General features: G+C 41.6%; 3 protein-coding genes across 3 annotated transcripts in view; all 3 read right to left on the bottom strand.

Annotated features, from left to right (window-relative positions):
• FAAP100 (FA core complex associated protein 100) overlaps positions 1-7,688 on the bottom strand; it is a 29,393-nt gene extending 21,705 nt beyond the window's left edge. Inside the window, exons 1-3 of the mRNA XM_034412755.3 lie at positions 7,398-7,688; positions 6,828-7,008; positions 2,074-2,192 (exon numbers count right to left, since the gene is read on the bottom strand). Of these exons, the coding sequence (XP_034268646.2) occupies positions 2,074-2,192; positions 6,828-6,992 (284 nt within the window). The 5' untranslated portion in view covers positions 6,993-7,008; positions 7,398-7,688. The remainder of the gene's footprint in view (positions 1-2,073; positions 2,193-6,827; positions 7,009-7,397) is intronic.
• Positions 7,689-12,965: 5,277 nt separating this feature from the next.
• LOC148115387 (uncharacterized) lies at positions 12,966-16,632 on the bottom strand. Its single transcript, XM_087887049.1, has 3 exons — positions 16,096-16,632; positions 14,795-14,924; positions 12,966-13,976 (listed from the first exon to the last, which is right to left on the bottom strand). Exons 1-3 carry the CDS (start codon positions 16,193-16,195, stop codon positions 13,706-13,708), a joined length of 501 nt encoding a protein of 166 aa, XP_087743175.1. The 5' UTR covers positions 16,196-16,632; the 3' UTR covers positions 12,966-13,705.
• A 4,122-nt stretch (positions 16,633-20,754) lies between these two features.
• The window catches only part of NPLOC4 (NPL4 homolog, ubiquitin recognition factor), a 49,452-nt gene continuing 42,483 nt past the window's right edge, over positions 20,755-27,723 (bottom strand). The window contains exons 15-17 of the mRNA XM_060688782.2: positions 25,389-25,505; positions 23,152-23,254; positions 20,755-22,720 (exon numbers count right to left, since the gene is read on the bottom strand). Coding sequence (XP_060544765.2) covers positions 22,563-22,720; positions 23,152-23,254; positions 25,389-25,505 — 378 coding nt within the window. The 3' untranslated portion in view covers positions 20,755-22,562. The remainder of the gene's footprint in view (positions 22,721-23,151; positions 23,255-25,388; positions 25,506-27,723) is intronic.

Raw genomic sequence — 27,723 nt, 5'->3', positions numbered from 1 at the left:
TGTTCCTATAGGCTACATTAGAGGAGATGCTCTATCTGTGTCAATGGGACTGGCAGGGAGATTTGAATGTTCCCCTTGACCCAGTCTCCATTAAAAGCCGCAAGGTGTGAAGCTGCTGTTTGCACATGTTGCCTGACTGTATTAACAGTTTTGCTAGATAAGGAAAGGCAACCTCAGGAAGGTGTTGAGCTTCAGGGTTTATTATCGTGGTCTAGACAACCAATTTCCTGATGTTTCACCAGATGTTTTGAATGGTTATCCTGCCTCTGAAGATGCTAACCACAGTTTCCAGCAAATCATCAAGAAATCGGTTGTCTAGACTAGTGTTTCTTAAACTTCTTTGTTCTTAGGATTTCTTCCTGTGCTTAAAAGTTAGGGAGAATCCCAAAAGAGCTTATAATTCTTATGGATTTTATCTATCAATATCTACCATATTAAAAATTAAAATGGACACATTCATGAAATATTTATTAATTGAATCATGTAAAACTAACAATATTAAACCTATTAGATATTGATGTCATTTTTTCATGAAAAAAAATTTTTAACAAAGAAAAAAAATGAGAAGAGTGACATTGCTTTAACGTTTTGCAAATAACTTTAATATCTGGCAAATAATTTTGATTTCCCAGAACCTGAAAGGGTCTTGATGGACCTCCAGATGTTCTCAGAGCATACTTTAACAAATACTGGTCTAGACAATGCTTCCTAAATCTTGATGCTCAACACTACCCAACAGATACTACCCATGCAAGCATAGTGGGGGAAGGAAACGACAAACCTTGATTTTCACAATGCCAAGATTCTAGTCAAAGCTCAGGATTCCATGTTTTGATAGCCTCCCCATGTGTCTAGGTGAAACTTCCTAACAGTGAGAACAATTAACCTGTGAACCAGCTTGCCATCAAAAGTTGTAGGTGCTTCATCGCTGAAGGTTTTTAAGAAGAAACTGGACAGTCACTAGGATCCCCTGCTTGAGCAGAGTGTTGGACTAGAAGACCTCCAAAGTCCCTTCCAGCTCTATTCTGATTGACAGGAAACTGGGTGTATAACATTGGGCAAGATGGGTTTGTTGCTCATTCTTGGGGGTCAGGGTTTCAGGATTTGGGTGATACACCTTGTTTAAGGTCACAGTCCCCATTAATAAAAACATCTTCCTAAATCCAGTACTGACACAGAGAACCGTGTAAAAGATATTTTGCCATAAATATTCAGTTTTTGCCAAACTTCTACCCAGAGAGCTGCTGTTGGTTACATGCGTCTTGTAATACCAAGATGTGTTTATTACACTGTGCTTCTTAGCTCTTGAACATGGTTTGGAAATTGCTGTTACCCCAGAATCTAGTAACAGAGATGGGTGAGTGGTACGTCTTGAAAATGTCATATTCCTCTCCACCCCTATGTATTGCAACTTCAACAATCTTCTGTTCTCCTAATCTATCCTTGCCTTAGTTCCTCTTGCCTATGACTCCCAACCTTCTGGAAACATCCTGCATTCTCCAAAGAATCCGAGTTCTCCCTCCTGCTACTTTAGAAATGCCGCTTATTTCCTTCAAATCCCACTTTTGCATACATACCCCATCCTCATCCTCTATTATAAGCATCAGGAGTTAGATGTCATCGACAGCAAGATCATTCCCAAAGCTCCCAATCAGACTTCTCTACAAGTCATAGAAATCCAGCCCATTAACTGGCATTATCTGACCTACATGGACTCAACAGCGGTTCTATTGACAATATCTGGCCAACATATCAGACTTATCCTATCCTATATCGTACATCCTATAACCTATATCCTATTATATGCTTTATCCTATCTTACCCTACCCTATCCTATTCTATCTTTACATCCAGTTACAGGTGCTCCATTACTGGGGGTTTTCAAAAAAATACTGGACAGCCATTTGTCTGGAATGGTATAGGGTCTCCCGCTTGAGCAGAAGACCTCCAAGGCCCCTTCCAACCCTATCATTCTATGTTCTAGTCTATGTGATCACTCCAGCCTTTAATTCAAGAATTTTAGGCAAGGGAGAAAGCTTGAAATACTTAATGCAATCACATTCCATCCCTTACCTGCTTTGGTAGTCCAAGGACACGCAATAAATGCCAACTCCAGCACAGAGAATATACAGCTGATGGTGGAGAGGCAAGAGCTCCACATGCCAGACTTGATCAGGAAACCTGTAGACAGCCTAGGAAGAAAACAGGAAGGAGGATCGCAAAAAGCTTTCAGGAAAGTAAAATAATGCATTAGTAGACATCTTTACAGCCCATTTTCTGGTTTATAGACTCACGTTAGACCTCACAGGAAGACTGGGCACATAAATACATATCCAACTGGTCATCAATAGCCCTAGAATGAGCAGGGAAGACCTTCCCTAATAAAATCTGCTTTGGTTCCAGATAAACCAAAGTGTGCATTATTTACTATCAAACTAGAAATAGTCCTTGTTTAGTTGCTAAGCAACAGGGTTGTCAAGGAAAACATAACATAACCACAATGAACTCACTCCCTCGCTTCTGCCAGTCATTAAGTGAGACACCACCTGATCGTGACTTGCAATTTTACTGCTGGCTCCTCTATGGGCTCTGCTTGACAGAAGAAGGACGGCTATGAAGTGTGCAAATGACAATCACATGACTGCGGGATGCTGTGACAGTAGTAAAACCCAGAGCCCTCCCCAGTTGCAAAGTACCCTAATCTTGATCATGTGACCATGGGGATGCTGTGAGAGGTATAAATGTGAGAACCGTTACTTTTTCAACACTGTCATAATTTTGAATGGTCACTAAATAAGGCAATCATTAAAGGAGATCTACCTGTAACCTTACCCTGGCGATTGACACTTATTTCATTATAGGAGGTAAGAGTCCTTTACACCATTGAATTTATTTATTATTATTATTAGTAGTAGTAGTAGTAGTAGTGGTAGTGGTAGTGGTAGTGGTAGTGGTAGTAGTAGTACTGCTTCTTGGTTAGTAAAATAACATCGAGTAGGTGAAGCTTTTCTCCACTTATAGGTTAAATGGGAGAAATTTCAGTTTACTCCCCTCATGCCACTGTTGTCAAAAGCGTGAACACAATGCTGGAGAAAAGCTGGTAATCTTCACCCACGGAGGCCACAAACTTCATGTGGGAAAAAGTGAAAACCAAAACAAGGGGGAAATTGAAAATCTGTCTCTCCAAAAGCCGAGTTATATCACCACCTGTTTCAACTACCGCAATGCACAGGGCTGCCTTTAATCACCATCAGGAAGCTTCCGTTGGTAGAGAATGCAGCGGACCAAATACTCATCAGCAGACATCACTGGAGCCCGGAGCCCCTGTTACTGCAGGCTCCGCTTTGGCTGCTCATTGGCTTCTGTGTGCAAACTAAAGTGCAGATGTTAATCTACAAAGACCTTCATGCTTGGCAACAGGTTACTGGCAGAACTGCAGCACCCTATCAAATTGGCCTGTGCTTGTGTCAGGAGAATCAAGCAACTACTCCGTTTCTGGGAGGTCTGGAGAGTTAAAATGAGAGGAGGGGAGAAATATGTGCAGGCTTACTATAAAAGTAGAGCCATTACTCCTTGCCTGGGCTACCTTGAAGGACTTACCACCACTGAGGGTTGGATAGATTATGGTGCGATAGAAATCTACTAAAGAAATCAAGTAATAAGTTGCTGCCTTGAGCAGAATCAGACCCAGGATCCTTTGAGTATCATTTAAAACACCTCAGCACATCTAGTCTGAAGCCATTTTCTGTATATTCCTTGATTTAAAAGGAGCTTCATTCTCAGCTAGAGGGAAGCTTGAAGTAAAGCTTATTTGTTTTGTTTCTTTATCTGAGGATGTGCAGTTCTTACTATTTTTCACCTAAAAGCATACCCTCCAATAAGAGGAGAACGTTATTTTGCATGTCATTCCTCTTTTTAAGCTATTAGCGATTGCTGATGCGTTGCTGAACAAGTGGCATATTATATCCAAGATGGGGGCTATCATTTCAGCAATGAGAGAACAAGCAGCACTCAACACACACATCTGTCTGCAGTCAAAGCTGCAACAATATTATAAGCATAGAGAACTGGGTACCATCTCTGCACGAGAAATCCCTGCATTTCTATCATTTGTATTTTTATCATTTGTCTGATAAACTAATAATCTATATGCATATTAACCTATTTGTTACCTATCTCTCTATGTGAGTGGAAAGTGTGCAAGGTTCAGCCGGTTATTATCAAAATAGGCTTCTTAGGTAAAATCAAAAGAATAAATTAAAGGGGTGCTTTAATACAGGGTTTCTGAACCTCAGTAAGTTTCAAGTGTGCAATTTTAACTCCCAGAATTCCCTACCCAGCTTACCAGCTGGGGAATTCTGGGAGTTGAAATCCACCCACCTTAAAATTGTTGAGGTTCAAAAACATTGCTTTAATATGTGAAGGTATGGTTTAGATCAAGGAATCAACACTGGAAAATCTATGCAATCTGGGAAAAATATATTTCATATATGTATCACTTGTGACAATACAGCAAACAGAAAACATATCCTTCATTTTATAGTTCAACAAGACTACTCTAGAGACAAAAGGCAGATGTGTAAAGGCAGTTTTAAGGGGGAGAAGAATCACCACAGATTGATGTCAAGAATTGGATGCTAAGAATTGGATGCTACACGTAGGTGACTTATGAAGAACAACCGATTTGCTACCAAAGGTTGCTATGGTGAAAAAGATATCATAAAAAAATCAACAAGAAAAATCTAAATTAAAGATTTAGACAGTTAAGAGCTTCTCTGCATCTCACACATCCTCCCTGCCTGTTCAATTTTATAGGAAAAAATTAATAACCCAAGGAGTCTTTCAAACATTAAGCTGTGGTTTCCAGCACACTATTTATGTAAAATACCAGATAAAGGGGGGAGGAGGGAGAGTGGGGGTGAACTTGGATGATCTTGGGCTCGTGTTAGAATAATGCGATGGGAAGGGCATAAAACAAAGCATCAAACCAATCTGGGTTAACCATATAGGATCCATTTCACCTTGGTTTTCTCTGAACTACTATGCCATTCTTATTATTAAGCCTCCCACAGACACACACACACACGATATATGTGTTTGCAGTGCATTCTACTCATCTGTTCTCTGCTCCTAAGAAGCAGACTAGTTTTTTAAAAAGAAATTAACAGATTAAAAACTCAAGGGACTGATGAGGGAAAAACGCAACGCCCTAGCTACATTTCTAATCAAGTTTTACTTTTGTCAGGAGTAGCAAAGGAGCTAACTGTATGGACAATGTGATAGATCTCATTTGCTCTAATCCAGAACTATGAAGGGCAAACTTCATTTTCTCCCACTGCCTGATTTTCTCCTAAAAAATCACATGCTGGAAGACAACTTCCAACACTTATTTGCAAAATATTTCTGGTCCCTGATAGGAACCAAGCAAATGTAAACCGATGTGTTTTGAAAGCATCTTAAAAGGATGAACAATAAAAAAAATATGTGGGACACATATATTCGCCTTCATTCATGATAAAAAGAATTACTGGTCACAATCCAATCACTGAATGGATCCCATACTGTCAGGATATATTTTATGACTTGGATAGGTTAGCAAGTGCCCTACAGACGTTCTGGACACATTAGCTCTCAGAAATATGACAAATGAGAGATTTTATAGCCCAAACTTCTAGAGTGCACCAAGTTATCTCCCATTGTGCGAAAGGTACATTGTATGCAATTTTTGCTTTTCTTCACAGTTTCCTCTGGTGCAAGAATTTGCTTTCTGTCACTACTTTGGACTAATTCTCCTAAACAAAGCCACCAAAGACACTTTACTACTTCTATCTTTGAGTCTCCTGAAGGGAAGGAGCAGAGAAATTCAACATTCTGTTAGGGATAACATTATTGTGTTGCAGTGCTGCTCTACTTATTCTCTTTTTAGTTCAAATGCTTAGTATTAGGATTAGTGACATAAGATAGATCTGTATAGAATTCGCTTCGTGCTCATGTGCTGTATAAACATGTTTATTTTTAGCATTTATGGGGTTGAATAAAACTCATGATAAAATTACAAACTGGGAAACAGAGCTACCATGAAAATGAATGCATCTCTTCAAATCAGTTTTTACCCACCAAATCAAACTCAATTTACAGAGACTTTTGGGTACACTCATGCAGCCTTTTTGCCAACAGTATGGAATGATTTGGCAGCGCATTCTTGCAGAACACATTTTCAAGTTCCCTGTCTAGTCTACAGACCTGAAATTCCTAGAAGTTACCCATCCCAATACTAATCAGGAACGACCCTGCTTTGCTTCTGAGATCAATCAAGGTCAGCTTGATACAGCAACCTGCTGCAGACATACATCAGTGGGATTTAATTCATCCCGGCATCCTCTGATGCTTTGGACCACAATACCCATCATGCACTAAGTAAAGAGTGGAATTGTACTTCATTATATCTGGAAGCTGTCAGACTGGGGAAGGTAGCTTTAAAGCTAGCGCTAAAGGATGCAGTGTGAATTGCACCTGTAATTATCTTCTTCGGTGCTTAGACAATGCATTGTTCTGTACACTGAGGGGAGATATTAAAACAGGTTAAGAGAGGTCAACTAGGATTCTGTAATTATTAACATACTGTGTGTTTTCAAACTTTTAAACGCTGCTGCTGCTGCTGTTGTCATGATCTTTAAAGGCTCTGCCTCCTCCAGTCGCCCCATCAGCCCTAAAATTGCCTCCCAGCATCTGACCTGATTTCCAGCGTCTGGTATCTCCCCAGGTAGCTCCCGCCCCTGAAAAGAAGAAGGCTCGACTAGCAGGACCAAGCGCCAGTCCAGACGTACCTTCATCAGCCGCCCTTCTTGGTCGTAGACATAGACGTACTCGGTGCCATTGGAGAGGTAGATCTGGTTCTCGTGGCACAGCACGCGGGGCTTCCCGGCTGCCAATCCCCCAACCGGGCAGCAAAACCCCGCCAGGTAATCCACCCTGTGCCCCACCTGGGCCATGACTGCCGCTGCCAGCCTGGAAAAGGGGAATCAGAGAGATGTGGGGGCAGAACCGGAGAGCCCTTCAGGTGTCAGCCCGCCTCGTCTGCGAAAGCACGTGGGAACGGAGCAAGTCAGCTTGCGTGCAAGGGTCCGCCCCACCCGGGCCATACTACTACCCCGGTGGGAACGAAGAGAACAATAAACCCCGAAGGACAACACCCCTCACCCCCACCCCAACACACACACACACACTTTCACAATAGACAAGGCAAGGCTTGGAGACTTGGAATAGAATCGGCACAAACCGCAAATCAGCGGAGCTAAGCAAGCAACTGGTCTCGCCTCTCCCCCGCCCCTCCCCCAAACCCGGCATAGATGCCCCCCCCCGCTACAAAGCTAAAGGGGCGGAGCTGCCATTCTGACCCCGCCTCCTCCTTCTCTCCAAGGCAGCGGTCGGAACGCCACCAGTTACTAAGCGCGGGAAGAGGCGCTGCTTTACGGCTGTCTCTGTCTGTCTGTCTCTTCTCTCCGGACTGTCGACTGGAGCTGGCGGAAGCACAAGCGGCTGCAGAGAAGGTTTACGACGCGCCGTAAAGGGAGGGAAGGAAGGAGGGAGGGCAAGCTCTTGTCGCGCCTTCTCCCGCTGCTGGTGCGGCTCGCTGTTGCCATGGAGATGAGAAGAGCGGGTCCCCATACAGGAGCGGCTTGCTGGGGAATAAACGAATGTCAGGGCGCCCCAAGGAGAGGATGCTCCTTGGGGCGGGGCTGGGGCTACAAAGAGGGACGCACGGAGCCAATGCATGGCGGATGCGTGGTTTTGCATTTGTATTTGAAGGGGGGAAAGCTTAGAAAGCGTGTGTGGTTCCCACTGGTGGGAGGAGAAGGGAACACTGCAAAAAAAGAGTGGCTCAAACATTCTTGGCTGGACTGGGGTCCTCCGGGCATCCGAGAAACTCCTGGTCGATCTTGCCTTTGCCGGGAAGCCAAGCAGCATCGGGTCTGATGATCCCCGCTTGGATGGGAGACCACCAGGAAATCACAGGGCTGGATTGGGAAAGGGAACAATACATGTGCATGGACGGCAAAGCGGCTGCGTGGATGCGTCCATAGAGCCAAATGGAATAGCTTGACTCCAAGGTGTCTTTAATATGGGAACTCTTGAGAGTGGTTCCCGGTTGTTGCTGAAGGATGCCTGGGTTTTGTGGGACTCTTAACACTACCCTGTGAAATCAGATGTGTAGAGAAAAAGCAAGCACATCTGGACTCCAAGAGAGATCCCAATCATCCATTTTTGGAATTGAGTAAAGAGCTGAGGTGGCTCAGTGATAGTCCTCGACTTAATAGTTCCTTTAATGACAGTTCAAAATAATAATGGAACTGAAAAAAGTGACTTATCACCATTTTTTTTACACAACCGTTGCAGCATCTTCATGGTCATGTGATTAAAATTCAGATACTTGACAACTGACTCATATTTATGACCGTTGCAGTGTTCCAGGGTTATGCGATCACCTTTTGCAACCTTCTGACAAGCAAAGTCAATGGGGAAACCAGATTCATTTAACAACCGTGTTACTAATTTAACAACTGCAGTGATTCACTTAACTGTGGCAAGAAAGGTCGTGAAATGGGACAAAACTCACTTAACAACTGTCTTGCTTAGCAACAGAAATGTTGAGCTCGATTGTAAATCGAGGACTACCTGTATTGCAGGCTAACTGCCCACAGCCTGGAGTTTGGTCTTGATGGGGCTCATGGTTGACTCATCCTTCCCCAGTGTGTGAAATGAGGGGCCAGCTTGTTGGGAGCAATATGCCAATTGTAAACTGCCCAAGAGTGCTGTAAAGCACTATGGGGCAGGATATAAGTCTAAGTTCTATTGCTATTGCTATTGATTTTTCTGCAGATACTAAGTGTATGTCATGGCTCAAATATTGGATTTTAATCATCAGTTCATGAGTTGACTTTCAACTGGTTTCTTAAGTCTATCTTATAGGCCTGTTGTGGCTTTAAATAAATAGAAATGAGTATAGTCAGAAAAAAACAGCCCTCCCACCAAGTCAGTCACATTTTGCTCCGACTCTAAAAATCGGAATAGCAGTACAAAAAATAATGGTTGGTTTGGTGCCTAGCCAACAAAAGGTTCATGTAGGCTGGGCATTGTGGTATATTTGACATGTTGCTTGCTGTTGATTCCACAGCTTTTTGTTCTATTAAAGTTTTGTAATAATTGTTCAGATCCAACCCCACATTTCAAAGCTAGAATGAGAAAGTGGCAATCATTTGGCATTTGCATGCAACAGTAGCTGTAGGTGTCAGTGTAAAAAAAAAATAAAAAATAAAATCACAGTGCAGCTGAGACAGTAGATGGCAGTGTTGCTTGCAGTGATAGCTATCCTTCCAAAATACCATTAACATGATTTATTTCCTCTTATCTATTAACCCCCATTTGCCTTTATTATGCCTTAGTGTTTTTTCACGGATGAAAGCAAATATACATATCTCAGGAAATGTTGCCGGTCCAGTCTGGGTCAGTCACAGAGATTTTTTAGTATTTTTTTAATTTCATCAAGCTTGATTGCTGATTCACAAACTAAAATGGATTTAAATCTATTCTCTAGAAAACTGCAAAGTGATTATATGTGTAATCTTGATTTTGGGGGTTTGTAGATTTTGATAGGAGTTTATGCAACTGTGAAAATCAAAGATATAATAACAAACTTTAAAGATAGAGCCTACAAATGGTTCTATTTAAATATGTACATATCTGGAGCAAAAATGCACATAGAATAGTTTATAGAAGCTAGAAATTTTTCAGAAAGACATAAGAATGGCATTCTAATAGACACAAATTTGAAGAATACTTTTGTGCTTTTGCAGTGTATTAAATTTAATGAGTAGCCATAATATGGGGCATAATAGTCCCAGAAAATGTTAGATTGAAGTAAGGCTTGGAAATATTTTTAGAGAAGCCTCAATTGTTTGTTTTAATACATTTTGTTGATGTAACCTGAGGAAACATCTCACCCCAATGGGATTGGCCTGCTCCACTCAGATTGGCAGAAGGAGCAATGAGCAGACCCCGTTGGCCAAGGAGAAGAGCCTTTTCTGCTGTGGCTCCTATCATCTGAAACATCAAATCCCTCAAGGTGAGATATGCTTCTACCCTCTTGGCCTTCCAAAAGGGCCTTGAACAGCAGTGAAATCCAGCCGGATCTATCTGGCTCATGCAAACCGGTAGGGCCTGCGGTGGGAGGCTCCGCCCACCTGCCGGGACGTCATTATGTCCCGTTTTTGACCCTCTGTGCATGTGCAGAAGAGGTGCATGCGAGCGTGCGCTCACATTTCTGAACCAGTAGTGAAGGTAAGTGCATTTCACCGTTGGCCTTGAACCTGTCTCTTTCTATTCCTGGAGTCCAGATATGGGTTTGCGCCGGGGTGGTTTCTACTTACCTCTGGTACTGGTTCGCAATGGGAGTGTGCGCGTGCGCTTCTGTGCATGCGCAGATCGTTCATGATGACGTCCGGGCAGGTGGGCGGAGCTTCCCGCCGCCGTTACTACTGGTTCGCAAGAACTAGACAGAACCACTGGTGTGTGCCCTTCTGGAGGTGGGATTAGCAAATTACTAAATGAAAAATCCCACCTTCATCCCATTTTATTTATTTATTTATTATATTTCTATACCGCCTTTCTCCCGTAGGACTCAAGGCGGTGTACAGTCAAGAAAAATATAGACACACAAACATCTTAAAATTGCTAATTAAAATTATTACTTAGTTTGGTCAATTAAATAAAACCCAGAATTAGATAACATTTTTAAAAAATCATTCACATGTTCATATGTTTAGCCCCGCTTGTTGGAACATGAGGGTCTTGAGGGCACGGCGGAAAGCACGGAGATCAGGGATATTCCGTATCTCCAGGGGCAGTTCATTCCAAAGGGTTGGAGCCCTCACAGAGAAGGCCCTCCCCCTGGGAGTCGCCAGTCGGCATAATTTGACTGACGGTACCCTGAGTAGTCCCTCCCTGTGAGAACGAACTGGTCGTTTATAACTCCCCATCTTAGCCAATTCTCTATTAGTGTTACACCTACGGTTTTAATGTTTTATAATTTTATTTTATAATGTTATTAGCCACCCAGAGTTGTGTGATCGTGAGATGGGTGGCCTATAAATTTAATAAATAAATAAAATTTTAGCAAAATGAATACATTTGTATAAACATAAAGCAAGGACTTCATTTTGGTTACTAGGATCCATAGCAAAGTACGTGCTAGATTAATTTACAGATTTATTTGTACACTCAAAAAATATGCTTTGAAAAAATACACACTTAAAAATGCAGGTTCAAGAATGTCAGTCTCAAATGCTTACCTTCTTTACATAAAAATATTTCTGGCATAGCCATTAAATGCTTTGTGTCTGTGGGTGTATAATGAATGAGTCAATGCAATTTGGCCTTCCAAAAGCTATAGCTTACATTATGTAAACTTCAGTGTTTTTTGTTAAAAATGATGTATGTTCTTTATAATACACTAAATATCATTTATTAAATCCTGCTGAAAATTAAACTAGGTATATACGTTTTGTTTGTTTGTTTATAAAATGTATTGGCCGTCCATTTTACCTCAGAGTAACGCAATAAGTTGCAAGAGGGAGAAGAATAAATTACCTTGCCAAGTTTTTATTGACAAGCATAGCTCAAAACAAGTAAGAAAAGACTCATGCAGCTTTCCCCACACATTTGTCATATCCAAATAATTTGAAATGTTATAGCAAAACTTGACTGGGACAATTTTTCCAGTAGTTTATTGTAAAGAGGTGAGCTGATTTGTTTTTTAGGCCTTATGCCACCCATAACTTAACCTATCTGCAATCTATGTTTTAGGAAACTGTGAATCTTACAATACTAAACACAGCTTCAATGAGCATGATGTGGATGTTGATGGATGTGCTAAATCTGTGTCCCTAGTGCTTGAGAAGAGAAGTCTGGAAACAATCAAACCATTAAGCCGATTAAAAAATCAGCAGTGTTTTTCCATTGCTAAAACATGAGAGCCTGCGCAAAGGCCTGGTACCAAGATACAGCCTTCAAGGCATATGCTTACCAGCCATACATAACATCAAGCCACAATAGTCTGTCAGCTCCTAGGAGAACCAGAAAAGTTATATAATATGCAATTGCTTCTAATCTGTTTATATTTAGATATGTGGAAATTAGGCCTGACTTTTCTCTTTGGCTAAAACCAGCTTTGGCATAAAGATGGAGAAGAATTTGGATCCTTTGTGCTTAAAATGCACTCAGCTTCCTCTTTTGTAGCATCTGATCTGACTACAGTAGTGGGTTTTTAAAAAGGATCATTCAAGAAATAAGGAAGCTCATTAGTAAATTATAGCCAAAGGAGCCAATTTGCAGGGATTCGTCTTCAGGAAATGAAGCTTCTTATGAAGATGCTTACATGGACTGAAAGTTTTAGATCATGTGGCTGCCACTGGAGCACAGGGTACGCATTTTATCAAGCAGTTTTGGATACAAGAGCCTGTAATGCAATTATGGTCGATTTCTCATCTTGCAACCCTACACCTATGAGCAATTTAATGTCTCCTAGTTAAATATGCCCGCCTAGAAGTTTGAAAGCGTGCAAGTGCAAGTAGATTAATAGGTACCACTTTGGTGGGGAGGTAATAGCATTCTGTGCACCTTTGGTGTATAGCCATGCTGGTTACATGACCATAGAAATTGTCTTCAGACAACGCTGACTCCCTCGGCCAAGAAATGGAAAGGAGCACCGTGCCCTAGTGTCAGACACAACTGACAGGAAAAACTTTACCTTTTTAGTTAAATATTTAGACAAACGGTGGGCATTCTCTAATGGTGAGAACAGATAGGAAAAGACGTTTGTCATAACTGGTACACACACACACACACACACACACACACACACATCCACACAGATAAATTGGAATCGATGTAGAGAGTTGGTACTTTCCTTAATGTTGTATCCATAAGCAAATCTTTATTGATTGCCAGCCACCTTTAAATGTAAAATAGCTCTGCTTTTTCATAAAGTATTTCTGGAGTCATACATGGAATGTTTCAGTGAGCATAACAAATAGCAGTGCAAATAGAAGGATGTACATGTTTGCATGGGGTGTAAAATTCTGTATCTTAAAAATCAATTCATTTCTACTTCCAGAAATGGGTGGTGTAGATTGTAATGTAGTTTTCAGTCATGGAAAGTAACAAATAATCCCCATTTTGGTGGGTTATCATGGTTTGTAACTATTACACAGTGTGCAAATAGCATGTAAGAACTATGTAAAGCAGCCAGAATCATTCCTAACAAATTTAAGAACCAGAGAATGTGATACAAACTGGGTGCTGTATCTACTTTTTCAACCTGTCAGGTGGTGATTTCATCTGTCATTAAATTAAGCTGTGCATCACTTAAAACAGCGGCAGGGTTTTATGAGTCATAGTCTACTCTTAAGGAGACATGTCTTTGATAAAACCACTCTACCAAGGAACCGTTCCTTGGCATTCCAATAATACATTGGGAATTGTGTCTCCAGATTATCAGCCAAGAAAGGATTCCTATTTAATACCTTTATCCTGGGTCTGTCACACTTAAGCCCTCATAGGAAGTTTTTTTTAGGGGAAAAGACAGGCAGACAAAAGGATGCGTTTGGTTTCCAAAATTGCAGTGAAGGTCCGACACCAGCTGGAGCACTTATTGCCTTCCCTCAGACATGGGCTCTATGATCCGCCTCCCATTCCGGATCAGGATTCTGCGGCGTTTGGCTGGCAGGACGGCAACCCTTTTCTCTCCTAGTTGGGCAGCCCTGATGAAAGGCTTAGCAGGAGACAGGTTCTGCCTTTTGTTCATCTCATCTACAAAAGATTCCACCCCCTCAAAGCGTTTAGTTAGTTCTCCAAGATGTTCCTTGAGAGCATTAAATTCCTTGTATAGGTCATCCAGGGCATCAGAAAGAGGTTTGATTCTGAAAAGAGAACAGGCAAGAAGGGATATGGGTTAAATAACAAAACACCCTATGCTAATTTAACAGAATCCGGCTTTCATTTTATTCTGGCAAGGTTCAACAACAGAGCTGGATCTATGCTGCCAAACTCGATTATGGCATCTAGGCGGCAATTTATTTATATAGATGCAAGTCATTTGCGCAAAACTTTGCTCAAGCAAATGCTCATTTCTTGGGGATGCTTCCATAATACAGATGCAATGACATTGACCCAGAAATATTTATTTTATTTAGCTGTATAGTCCACAACAGTACATAGAATCATCGGGATGGAAGAGACCTTGAAGATCTTCTAGTCCAACCTTCTGCTCAAGGAGGCAGGTGTCCAATTTCATCAGCTCAGTCTTACCAATCTGCAAATGGTAAATTGCTTGTTTGTTCCTTCATTAGGGCTGGTTAACAGGCCAACATGTGCCATTGTTGCTTTTTGTGCACTACCCAGGATCTTTAAAGATTGAGCCAGTGTTTGGTTTTTTTAATCAAAATATATCTCAAGGTCTGGATACGTACACATTGGACCAAAAAACGGGTTCAAAAATGACTGAGGATGTTGTGAAAATCTACCCATTGGTTTTGTATGTTGTGCAAACATCCTAGGAGCATGTTCTATTTAATCTTAATCCTAATCCTATGAACAATTCGATTCCACTACCCTTGTTCTTCTAGATCAGCTGCTGACACAAATTTATCAATTCTCCACTAAGACTGGCATATTTTGAGGTGTTACACTAAGTCAATTAGAAACCTATTCAGATTTCTGCCTGGACCCCCGCTCTCACCTTCCATAGTCAGGCAACACTGTTTGGTGATCATGGAGGAGAAGATTCCTGATCTGAGTCATAATAGCAAATTTCCAGTTGTCAAGAACCACAGTAAGATTAGAACATCCCCTCGTATTGACTTTATCAGCTGGAAGAGGAAAGAGAAAAGAAGACCAAACTGGAATGTGATAAAACAAAGAAGGAGTTGTGTAAAATCGTCATCATTGTCTTAAAAAAAAATAAGGAAAAATAAACACCTTCAAATACAGATTGGGTGAATGCATAAAAAGAAAGTACTAGTGATTGGGAACATACCAAAAGATCTAGAAAAGCATTTGGACACCATATGAATCTCAGGACATCAATTACAAAATTTCACATTATTTGGTTCAATGCCTATATTACAATAGTATCATTAGCTAGATCCTTGAAAAGAATCTGAGTCAAAATACTGTGCTACATCCAGTCAGACTCAGAACTATCTGGTAGTTAGAACTATTGTGTGGTAATAACAACAACAACAACAACTTAACTCCTTCTTTTCCTTCCCCTCTTCCTCCAGTATTGCACTTTTGTTCCTAAATGCTGTACGCACCTGAGAAGGAGGCATTTCCACACCATTAACATGAAATCTAGTAGGACTATTGAGGACAACAGCCAGACCTTCACCATACATTCATACCTTCTTCATGGGTAAAAGAAAGTGCTCAAAAACCTCTGTAAAACAATGTGGCAGCTCACCCTTCTCATATGAGTTCAGGTGGAGAGCAAGTTTAGGAGGAATAAAGTTGCTTCATTAAACAAAATGACAGAATAAAGGGACCCTGATTTTTGAATTCATCTTCGGGGTGGAAAAAAGATCTGCCTTTCCTTCAGAGTTCATTTTAGAACCTACAGTATTGTTTCTAAAGTGAAATGTGCTCAACTCCCTGAAAACATGTCCTGGGAGCTGCACAAAGAGAAATATGATTTATAGTTAAAATTCAGTTGCTCACAGATACTTAAAACTGTGAAGAATCATGCATGCAGAAAAGAAGTTCAGAACTGTATAAGAAATGTGGAAATTGGAAGTTGGGAGAGGATTGGAATCTCAGATTAGCAGCCTTTATGAAAAACAAATGGGCTTTAGGGCATCTACTGTCGAAAGCAAGTGTGCCCCCACAATCATTCTCCCTTTGCACAACGGGGGTTCCAAGGCCCTTAGCAAAGAGGGGCCAGTCTATCCAAGTGCCCCTCTGCCCTAATTCACAATGAAGAAAACTTTGTTGTCCCAAGCAACAGCCGGCTTTCTGGGGAAGGCCATGTTTGGGACCTGTTACCTTCTGATCGGTAGTCCCATTCGGGGATGGATTCCCGCCGCTTCGATATGGCTGCACAGCTGACGGCAACCAACAACAGCAGCCAGAGAATCTGCTTCATGCTGCCTTGACAGCGGCAAGAGAAGGAAGACCAAATCAAAAGATCCTCTTTACAGTCTCCGCACAGACCTCACAGCCACATTCCTGTTCTGCGTCCAACCCCACCCTTTTTTTTCCTTGATGGCTCCCATATGGTCGCTCATCTAGCTGGGCTGGTCACCAGTTTGTCATATCAGTGGGCAGAGAAAAAAGGGGCGTCTCTTCTTCTGTAGCCGTAGAAACACAACACTCCTTGCATCCATTCACCAGTCCAAGTCCAGCTGGATGGAAATATTGTCCAGGGGTTTGATGACGTCATGTTGGAACTTGGATATCAACTGACTTATGACTGTCCTCTCCATAGAAGGTCCCCATTTCCTCCATGTGCCTCAATAGCTTTGAAACTTTGGGATGTTGCAAGTTGGAAAGAAGTGGAAGTGGGTGGACAGGAGAGAGTAGAAACTGTGGATCTGAGAACACAAATTGCTCAATCTTGCTAGCTCCTTATTGTTAGGATGGGGGTAGCTTAGGCTGTGTCTTCATTGGATTGGACCTGTGTCAACCAACATGTGATCATCTTTAGTCTGTTTATTAATTCAGCAGTAGATAAGCACAATAAATTATATGGTTGCTATTAAGGGTGCTATCATATTCTAACACACCAAGCATGAAGGGAAGAGGAAGAAAGAGATACAGCTGGCCGAAATCTCTCAAGACTGGAAATATTCTTTTTTTTATTTCATTCTCACTTGCATTCTTTCCCATGATTTCAGGCTAACAGACCAGGCTAGCTATAGCCAGTCAGAGAGTGGCTGCTGCAACTGCTTGAAGGCCCTTGTCACTTGGGGTCTGGGGGTCCTGTTTCCATTCCTCACCCAACCTCAGCTCTCCCCTCCTTTGTTCAGAACTGGTCCTTTTAAACCTTTCTCCCTTTGCATATAAAATAAGAGGCTGATTTGGGCCAATAGCTGAAACTAATGTCCGATTGCAGAAAAATAGAAAGGAGCAGATTAAATTGACGATGAGCAAGGCAAGTAATGTGACCTAGTCTGACATACAGAAGTCACGACTTTGCCATCTGAACCTAGCTATCTATGGATCTAGCCTGATGTCCTATTGTGTTTCCTATATAAACAGTAACAGAGTTGGAAGGGACCTTGGAGATCATCTAATCCAAACCCCTGCTCACGCAGGAGACCTGTGCTAGGGATTTGAACCACCGAACTGCTGACCTTTTCTGATCGACAAGCTCAGTATCTTAGCCACTGAGCCACCTACTCAGGCTAATATGTGCTTATCCATTCAAGACATTTTAATAGGAAGGAATTGAAAATGCATTAAGCCCGAAAAGTTAATGCTGCCGTCCAGTTTGCCACTTTCCAGATGAATTAGATTCCAACTCTGACTTGCCAGCCAGTCTGTGATCAAGACTTTCAAAAAAATATTTAATTTTTTTAAAAAAACCACAAATGAATAGAAACTTAATTTACCTGCTGAAATCTTCAGATGGCAAGATGTGGTAATTCTTTCAAGTCTAGCTTGTTTGTTTTTTTTTTCAAACCAAGATCTGCCTCTCTTCACTTTATAACATTGTCCTGAAATTTTGCCATTCTTCAAATTGTAAACAGATCCTTTTGGCCTGCTATAGGAAACACTCCGGTCTGCAGTTTATATCTCTGAAGGGATGGAGGAGGGAAGTAAGAGATGTGTGGGACAAATATTCCAAAGTACATTTTAGGTCACTAGCACTTAAGAGTAAAGAGGATAATTCTCTGTTTATTCATACTTTCTTTGATTGATAGACAAGAAAAAGGAGCAGCTCAGGGTAAAAGCTGTCCACTCCAACTCTGCTGCACACAATTCTGTTTATTCTGTTTAAAACTCTTGTTTACAAAGGCACAAAACTGCAATTCCCCAGCATGTGTTTTCTTGGGAAATATGGACAACTGGGAATTACAAAAGGTAAAAAGGCTTTGACTTACTTCTTTTGAAAGTTAGAGAGAAACGTCCCGTCTTGTTGGCATTAGCTTTGCTGCTCTCCCCCTTCCCCTTGCTCTTAATGATATCCAGACAATCATTTTTTTTTTTAAGTGGAAGAGCTCATTCAGCATGGTTCACATCAGGTAGCCAGATGGGGACATACGTCAGTCCCTTGTCAGTGTTTATGAGTCCAGATGGCACAATAGAGATAAGCAGAAGGAAAATGGATGGGAACACAAAACCTATCTCCTGACCTACAGAGCACTGGTAGAATTGGAAAAGGCCACTTCATCCATTGAGCCACAGCTCAACTCAAGAGTTAGAATCCAAATGAAAATATTCTCAACCAGATGGCTGTCTTGATCCTGAATGCAATCCGTGAAGAGAAGCCCATCATTTCTCTGGTTAATGAGCTCCAAGGCCTAACAGCAGTAAATTCAATCAAAATTTGTTTTTCCTGCAACTTTAAGCTATTCTTTGCTAGTTAGAATAATAGATCTTGACCTTCTTGGAAGGGATGTGCATGAAATTAAAAATGTTTTATCCTACATATGAAAGACAACACATCATGCCTTGGAAGTTTGTGTGGGCTATTCCAGGGAGGGAGGGCATTATCTGACCAAAGCAAATTAAGAAAATCTTAAACATACACCAATTGGATCTCCTCTGCCTCTACACAGTAACTAACACACCCTTTTTCTCCCACACTCTGCATCTACCTGCCATAACAGTCCTAGTTCTCTGAAGCCACGTCACTCTAGACCCGTGATGGCGAACCTATGGCACAGGTGCCCCAGGTGGCACGTGGACCCATATTGGTGGGTACGCGAGTGTTGCCTTAGCTCAGCTCCAGCACGCATGTGCGCCCTGGCCAACTGATTTTCAGGCCTTCCGGTCCCACTGCAAGTCAGGAAACTGGCTGTTTCCGGCCTCCGGGGGGGGGGATGGGGAAGGCTGTTTTTGCCCTCCCCAGGCTCTTAGAAAGCCTCTGGAGCCTGGGGAGGAGGAAAAACGAGCCTACCGGGCCCACGTGCCATCGCATGCCAAAAGCAGGGGGAACTGTGGGGGGATCCCGTGCGCATGCGCGGGATGGCAGGGAGCATTGAATTATGGATGTGGGCACCCGCACCCGCCAACCCCCCCCCCACTCTCCCCTGCTTTTGGCACGCGACGACAAAAAGGTTAGCCATCACTGCTCTAGACCTTCAATTTATCCTACCCTGGATCACATCTAAGAGAACCTATGTGGTACAGGTCCATGCACAAGACATGCACACTTTGGGTCAACTCACAGATACTATAATTGGTGCAAAGGACGCTCCATGCATGGAAGTCTTCACAGCCTTACTTTTCTGTGTATCGTCCTTTGACGTCTCTCTGGCATGCTATCATACCCCCATCCAAGATAAACATTTACAGCTGCTTCAAATTCTCTTCATTGGACTTAATGTTTCTAGTTCTTGCTCTTTTCTGGAAATACTTGTCTGAATTCTTTCCAAAACTGGTTTTCAGACCTTGATGCAATATTCAAGGTGTGATCTGGCTAACACAGAATGAAGTGCCAATTACTTCCCAAGACTTGGAAAATATTTGATTGATGCAAGTTAAAATTGCATTTGTTTTCTTGGAGCCACACCACAAGCTGGACATAGGTCCTCACTATTAAAACAAATATTTTAAGTTTTTTTTTTTCTTGAAAGGTCTATTATCTATGTGGCTTCCCCTATCCTATATCTGTGCATTTTATCTTTGTTTCCCCCTAAGTTGAGAATTTTGCATTTGTCTCTTAAATTGGTATATTTAGCTGTCCCATCAAAACCATTTTGAATGTTATTTCTCTCTTGTAAGGTATTAATATCTCAACAATGTTATATCCTTCATCAATTAATCCAAGTCATTGCCTTAGAATCACAGAATTGTGGAGTTTGAAGAGACCACAAGGGTCAATTAGTCCAATCCTCTGCAATGTGTAGAAAAGCCAATTAGTTTCTTCCTCAGGTGGTAGCAGTCCAGCCCCTTCTTAACAATATTCAAAGATGGAGAACCCATAACGTCTCTTGTTCCCATTATTTCTGGTCCTAGTTTATGTGGCAGTGGAAAGTAGTTCCTGACCATTTTCTCTATGGCAACCTTTTTATGATATTATGTCTGCTTTTGATCTTTTTTCCTCCCAACTCTTTCATACTTCTAAGTCATGATCCAGAAGGTCAGAAGTACGTTAATCTTCCTAACAGCCATCTTACATAAATGGCTCAGGTTTAGCCATTTGTTACCAATGGCTGCATCCATTAACATGTACAACCCATATCATATTTACATAAAACCTAGATTCTTTACTTGCCAGATTGCTAAAAACATGGATCCCAATTTTTTTATTTTAAGATGAGATTTGAAACAATAGCTGACTGCCCACATGCACAGCAAGCGCTTTAGAAATTAGATGTTGTTGGGACTTGAAGTGAATCACCATGACATATATATGTGTATTGGAACAATGCATGAATGGTTGTCAGGAGAAATGTTTGGGGCCCAAGGGCTGCATAAATTCAAATCGAGTAGAGAGCAAAGTGGAGAAAGCAACAAAAGGACCCGAAGCCATCATTTTGGATGCTTTTAATAGGTTTTTATTTGCAGGGCTGTTATTCAGTTAAGTCCAGTCCAAACCAAACATACACCTCTGCAACCCAAAGAACCAAGAAGAACAGCAAGAGCGGCTACAGCCCATTGAGCTTGAGAAATCTAGTCAAAATGCAAACCCAGGAAACAAAAGTCACACGTCCTGCCAGCAATAACTAGGGCCAGAGAGAGTGTTTATGAGCCCCAGCTACAACTGCCTTGAAAGGCAAAGACCGCATCCTTCACAGCAAGTGTTTGGAGGCCAGTCCTACATGCCCATAATGAAAATGGGAGCTGGGACGGAGGCACATTTTTTGGTGGTGACAAAGTCCTAGGAATATAAACTATGGCAGGGCAGAAACAAAGGCCGTATGTCCACACAACCAGAGAGTTGACGTGAAGGACCTCTTTCTCTCTAATGTTGCTAGGTTCATCAGGGTGATTATATAGGCTTGTTATGCAGCATACTTCTGCGAGGGGAATCAATTGTGACTTAACATAAACAGTCCTAGCAGAGATACTGGGAATTTTGGATAATGAAAAAAAAAAAAAAAATCCTGGACACTTTTGAATGGAGGAGCCCAGGTATCAGGAGAAAAAAGGAATAGGAGGCACAGCTAATAATGATTATGTGAACGGTAGGCAGGGTTGTGTTCTAGAGGCAAGGCCATTTCTATTGCAGTCACTATGTTCTAGAGGCAAGGTAATTTTTACACAGGCATTTTAGTGAGGTAAGACAAACTCCCATTCCAATATACACTCCATTTAACTTTGTTGTGCTGATCCCTGTGTAGTCATTAATAGACATGAATAAAATGCCTAGATATTTTGCCTGATCATAGCTTTGGATCCCAGGAAATTGCTTTAAATATAAAGGGAAAATAGTGCATGGAGACTTGGTACAAATAACTGCTTGTGAACTGTTGCTTTCCCAGTCCTGGCACAGCTGGAATGAAGCTGCTGTAGGATTCCGAATCTGGAAGTGGCAGGATATGCTTCCCGTTGCCAAACCAGGATGAAAATCACCTTCTCTCTTAGCTAACCATAGATGCAGAATTCTGGGAATTATTTTATATCTGCTGCCATTAGGGATGTAGGGCAAGAAATGGATGAAGAGGCAACCAGAATCATCTCTGCCTGGTTGAGAAAGATGTTCTTCCCTCACTCTCCAGTTCCGAGGTTTAACCTGGGGCTTTAAAGCCACAGTATGTCCTGCGGTCACACGTCACTCAATATGAAGCTATAATGAGAGAGTGGACCAATGTGGCTCAGGCACCAGTGACCCAGAAACTCTGGGGCTAAATGCAAAGCATGTCAAGAGAACAACATTACACAAGCTAGCCCTGGGGGACCAAGTCATCCCTTCAACACTACTGCCAAGCCTCACTGACAAGCTTAAGGCGGGGAAAGCTTGTGGCATGCAAGCTAACAGGGCGACACGGCCACACCGCCATGAGCCCCCAGAGCTGATCAGAGACCTGTGCGACTTCAGCTCAAGGGAAGCAGGACCTCTGGCTTTCTACAATACTGAGAGCAAAGAAAAGACAAGGCAGCACAGTGGGGCCATCTTATTTTTTCCCACCGGGACATCCTGTTCCAACTGCAAGCTGCCACCTAGTAAATGGCAATTGAATACCTGTGATATGGGTCCTTTCCCCCTTTTCCTGTCTTGCCCCGCCCCACACAGTACATCGTCCCAGGAGGAAGAACAGTCCTGCCTGGCTAAAGGTTTGCCTCTGTATTTCTGCCAGTTGGTCTGTAATGGCCGCCCCAATTGCCAAGCCAAACAGGGCCTAGCTCCGTGGGAGGCTACACATCTCGCAATGATCTGTGCCTGGTTGGTTCATGAAGGTGCAGTGCTGACAGGCCCACATTGAAGAAGTTGTTGCATGTGTTGAACTGCCCATGGCACCATATTCTTGGAGCCCTGGCAATTGAACGCCCACTGTGCCTGAAAAAGTGAAATCGAATAATTAGGAGATGGAAAAAACTCCCACAAGCAGAAAACATTTTTTGCCTGGGAACTTTACAAATTGCTAGATAATTTCTAGAGTGAATGAAATCTTCCCTTAGGAATATTCCCATTCCTTGGCCCAACACTGTCTAATTCTAATTCTTTCCACAGATTTCTACAACTGTATCCTCTAAAAACCCTTCCTTTTTTTCCTGCATGAATTAAATCATCGCTATATATATATATACACGGGTAACTACTTGGCTACAAAGTGTAAAGTTTTGTTTACTTGTGTTGCACTAAATTCATCCCCAAAGGGGGTTTCAAATCTAAATTCCAACATTAGGCAATTTGATATAGGTAAACAAAAGCTGTCCAGCATCTTTGGAGTGAGGCGATTCATAAAAAAGGAAGGACATTAAACATACTGCAAAGCTGCTCAATGGTAGCCCACTGTTCAGATTTTTTCCAGGTCTGAGCGAGTTCCTCATTCCGGGTTCTTACTGCCTCCAACAACAAGCTGATACTGTCCTAAAAGAGGAAATAAAACACATCACAACCCTACCTGCCACCGATAGCCTCCCACCGGCCAGTACGCTCCCACAGAGAGGGACTGCTCAGGGTGCCGTCGGCCAGGCAATGTCGGCTGGCAACCCCCAGGGGGAGGGCCTTCTCTGTGGCAGCACCTGACCTTTGGAACAACCTGCCCCCGGAGATACGTAGGATCCCAGATCTCCGTGCTTTTCGCCGTGCCCTTAAAACTTTTTTATTTCATCAAGCTGGGCTGGCTTGACCCCACCCCCCCTTAGATATTTTTAATTATAAATTGATTTTAGTTGGGGTGCTTTAAATTTTATATTGGGCCAAAACTTGTTTAATTCTTTTAAAATTAATCTTAAATTTTGCATGTGATGTTTTTATTCTTGGCTGTTCACCACCCTGAGTCCAGTAGGAGAAGGGCGGTATAAAAATCTAATAAAATAAAATAAATAAATAAAATAAAGGATTAATGCACCTTATTCCACTAGCTGTAACTGTTAGCAATATTTAATATTTAAATATTTAACTACACAAAGACAATTTTTGTCAAATGATTTACAATCTCCAAAATAGGTTGCATATTTCTTCTCTCACTTTCAGGACATCTAAAAGCATGGAGCAACAGTATAAAAATACATTTTGTTCCCCGAGACCTAAGAATGCCATTTCAGGAATCCTATTTCCATTCCAATTTTAAAGGCCAATTATTCTTGAAAGAAGTAAGAAATGAAACTTCTACTGCCTTGTTTAGCAGAATCTAGATAGAGGCATTGTATTGCATGTGTGCTGTTAGCTCCACTTATTTTGTGTGCCATGATTGAGTGGCACAAAAAGAACAAGTCAACATAGCCCAGACTCCTTTAAGAAAGGAACTGCCAACATAAAAACAAGACCACATTTAGAATACTGGTATGAGCAAGAATGCATGAATGAAACATCATGCTCCACATTTCAGTTAGCAGCAACTGCTGTCCGACATTCACAAGCGACACTATGCAGAATTACATTAAAATGGATTTGCTGAAGAAAAAAAACATTTATTGAGATTTGAACAGCAGGTGGCACTGCAGACAAGTTCTGAAATGAACTGGATAACAATATGCATTGTCATTTCATCCTTGTTCTTGAGCAAAGTGGGCTCAGGAAATAAAAATGTTTCTACTGGCTTCATAATCATATCACTGCATAAATGGCAGAATCTGTATTAGGGTTGCACATTGGATTTGTTACAGATCATATCCTAATGTATATGAATAATTGGGAAAGAAAACTGTTTGAAGGCTAGGATGGCTATTCACCAGAAAACAATTACTACACCTGTAAGTGTCATTACACTGACCTAACAGTAAAGTTACAGGAACTGATTTAAAAAGGATTAATGAAGCTTACTTCAAAAATGCCTGCTCTAATTTCTATGAAATTTAGAAAGATACATCTTCAAGAATTTCTGGCTTATGTGCCAATTTAACCCCATTCTGCTGAAAAACAGAACTCCTTGTGCTTTCTATACTATAAACTACAGAGTTCAGTTTCTCTAAATCAAAGGCAAATGGGAAAGGCTTCGTCCAGAATTATGAAAACTTTCTAAAATGTAATCCCATATTTTATCATTGACAACAATTGCATCATTACACTTTATTATCATAATAACATTCAGTAAACCTGGTTAATTACCCACTGGCAGCTCAACTATTCCACACATCATTACAGTTCTTTAGGCTCTCTGGAAAATACAGGACATTATTACTTTTCCTGCCTTTTTTTTTTTTATTGTTGATTGTAAAGGCAGAGCATCATGTTTATCAGTGATCTAGCAAAAGTTAGCAAATTTGGTTAGCCATAAGGATGGATTAAAAATAGACAAATGAGATTGCAGAATTGACCTTTTACAACAAGAATTTCTGATACAGAAAATTTAACAACATGCCTATGTGTCAAACTTGCTCCATCCAGGCTGAGCGACAATTCCTACCAACTTATTTCTTCAAACAGCTCAGAATTGACTGCCAAACTACCAATCTAGAAACCACTTCTAACAGTCAAGATATCCTGTTTTAAAGTTATGCTTAGCAGCCTTCTTAATGTAAGCTTTATGCTTTTCTCCAAAAATAAAGTCATTACATACCCTTAAAGGCATCACTTCATTGGTGACCAAGAAGAGGAGAAGATGGAAATCAGAGATGATGTCAAGGAATACAGAAGAGGTATTCTGGGACAAATATGTAGCTAGAATGTGAAAGTCCTACAAAGATTGACAAAAGCATTCTTTAGCCAACTGGAACATTCCATGCAATTTACCAGTATATGTAATACCCTGTCACAGGGCTGCAAAAACTGTTATCTCAATAGCTGTACTTCAATAGTGGGCAAGACCCAAGCAATTGGATGACTTTTTAATATGACATTATTACTAACTTTATTATTTAAGTTTATAATTGTTTAAGCATTTAATTCTTTCTATTTTTTTGTAGCAACATTCTCAAACTAAAATACCTGTAGTTCCCCCCCACTTTTTTTTTTTTGCCTTTTTAGTAAAAGTCTTATTATACTAAGACTCTTTTCTCAGGATCATAGCACCCTCTGCTGATGAAACTCTTCCAGCAAGAATGAATAGACAGAAATAGCATTCAGGAAGCAAACACATCAAATTTAAGAGATATGCAAGAAGACAAAGAAGCTGGGAAATATAGAGGCAAACAAAGCAGAAGGGAGGCAGAGAGACAGTAGGAAAAACGGGGAGGATGTGGAGGCAGCAAAAGAAACAGCAGTTGGTTGGGATGCAGAGGGCAGGAAATGTAATGTAGTTCTGTAGAAGCAACAGTAAAGAAAGGCTGGGAAAAACAGCATTGTAGGCTCAATTAGATACCCCACCACGTCATAACTGGCCTGCAGGTTTTGCATTTGGGCTCTCCTGTTCAGAGAGCAATTTCATACATTTTGTTCTATCTATGAAGACTGCTAGCATTTGTGATGTAAAGAGAGCAAATGAATGACACTCTGGGTTTTTTTTGCCAAAGAGCAACCAGATATTCCTTCCATATCAAGGAGAATTTAGATAAAACTTGCTCTTGAGAGAAATTTACTGTGTTTCTTTTTAAGTGGCTGGTAACAATAGTTAAGCAGAACTCATGAAGATAGTTGCAGAAAATTCTACTGCTTATAATTTTCATCCAATGTCTGACCAATGGTGTAATGCCATTCTCAACAATGGGGCAGATTAGGTAAGCTTTTTCAGTTGATAAGAATTGACAGTGAAAAGCTGAAGGAAGCTAAATTGTTTTTAGATCCAATAGTTCAGGGCTGTCAAACTCCCAGCCCATGGGCCGGATGCGTCACGCGCTGACCACATCCACGCCCTGTTTAGCGAAGGGGGAAAAGGTCCTGATACATCACATGACACCGCTGTGATGACATGAGTTTGACACCCCTGCAATAGTTCTTCTCTATCGCTATGAACATAGGCACAAAAGGGGATGGCAGGAATAGAAAAGACAGCAGATTATATTTTATTCCTCTTAAAGGACAAAATCTGCTTAGTGTTTCCTTTTTTTTTTTCAATAAAATATTGCAAAGATTTTTTGTTTGGTAGCAAAAGTCAAGGCTACAGCTGAAGCATATAGCGTATACGAACAGGTGTGCTAAATAGAAGTCTTATCGAGACACAATTTGTAACCATGGTAGGCATTTTGCTCATGGTAACATACATGCAAGCTTTTTCTGCTCTCCAGATATAGCAAAAACTTTATTTTACATGACTATGTGAAATCTGTTCACAAAGAATTAGTTAAATTTTCCACAAAACTAAAAAGGGGTGAATTAAAGCCTGATTTAGCACCAGCAGCTGATTGGCGGTTGGATTGGCTTCCCAGAATACTGCCTATCAGCTGTTCCAGGCTACAGGGATCGCCACCACCCATCGCCACTGTCACCACCCATCTCCGCTGCCACCTATCGCCACCTCTGCATGCCCCATTTTCAGTCTCTGCGCGTCCCATTTTTGGCCTCCGCACGCCCCATTTTTGGCCCGTTGCAGGTGACGATCCCCACCACCTGGAATAGGCCAAAAATAGGGTGTGTGGAGACCAAAAATGCGGCACATGGAGGCCAAAAATGGGACGCGCAGAGGCCGAAAATGGGATGTGTGGAGGTGGCAATAGGCACGCAGTGGCAATGGGCAGTGATGGCAGCGATCCCCACAGCCTAGAACAGCTGATAGTATTCCGGGAGGCAGATCCAACCGCCAATCAGCTGCTGGTGCTAAATCAGGGTGTGCTGAAGCTGACCAGGCTGTTTGCTACAAGGAGGCAAATTGCTGGGAGGCAGAGGCTGAAGGGTGGGGGCAGTGTGCAGGCGGGGCTTCGGCAACATTCGCTCTATAAGACGCACAGACATTTCCACCCACTTTTTTTGGGGGGGGAGTGCGTCTTATACACTGAAAAATACAGTATTTACCATTTGTA

Source organism: Pantherophis guttatus, chromosome 2 (assembly GCF_059756535.1).
Source record: "Pantherophis guttatus breed Tessera chromosome 2, ASM5975653v1, whole genome shotgun sequence".
Taxonomy (NCBI): domain Eukaryota; kingdom Metazoa; phylum Chordata; class Lepidosauria; order Squamata; family Colubridae; genus Pantherophis; species Pantherophis guttatus.
Note: the sequence above shows the minus strand (reverse complement) of the source record. Positions and strands in the feature narration are given on the sequence as shown.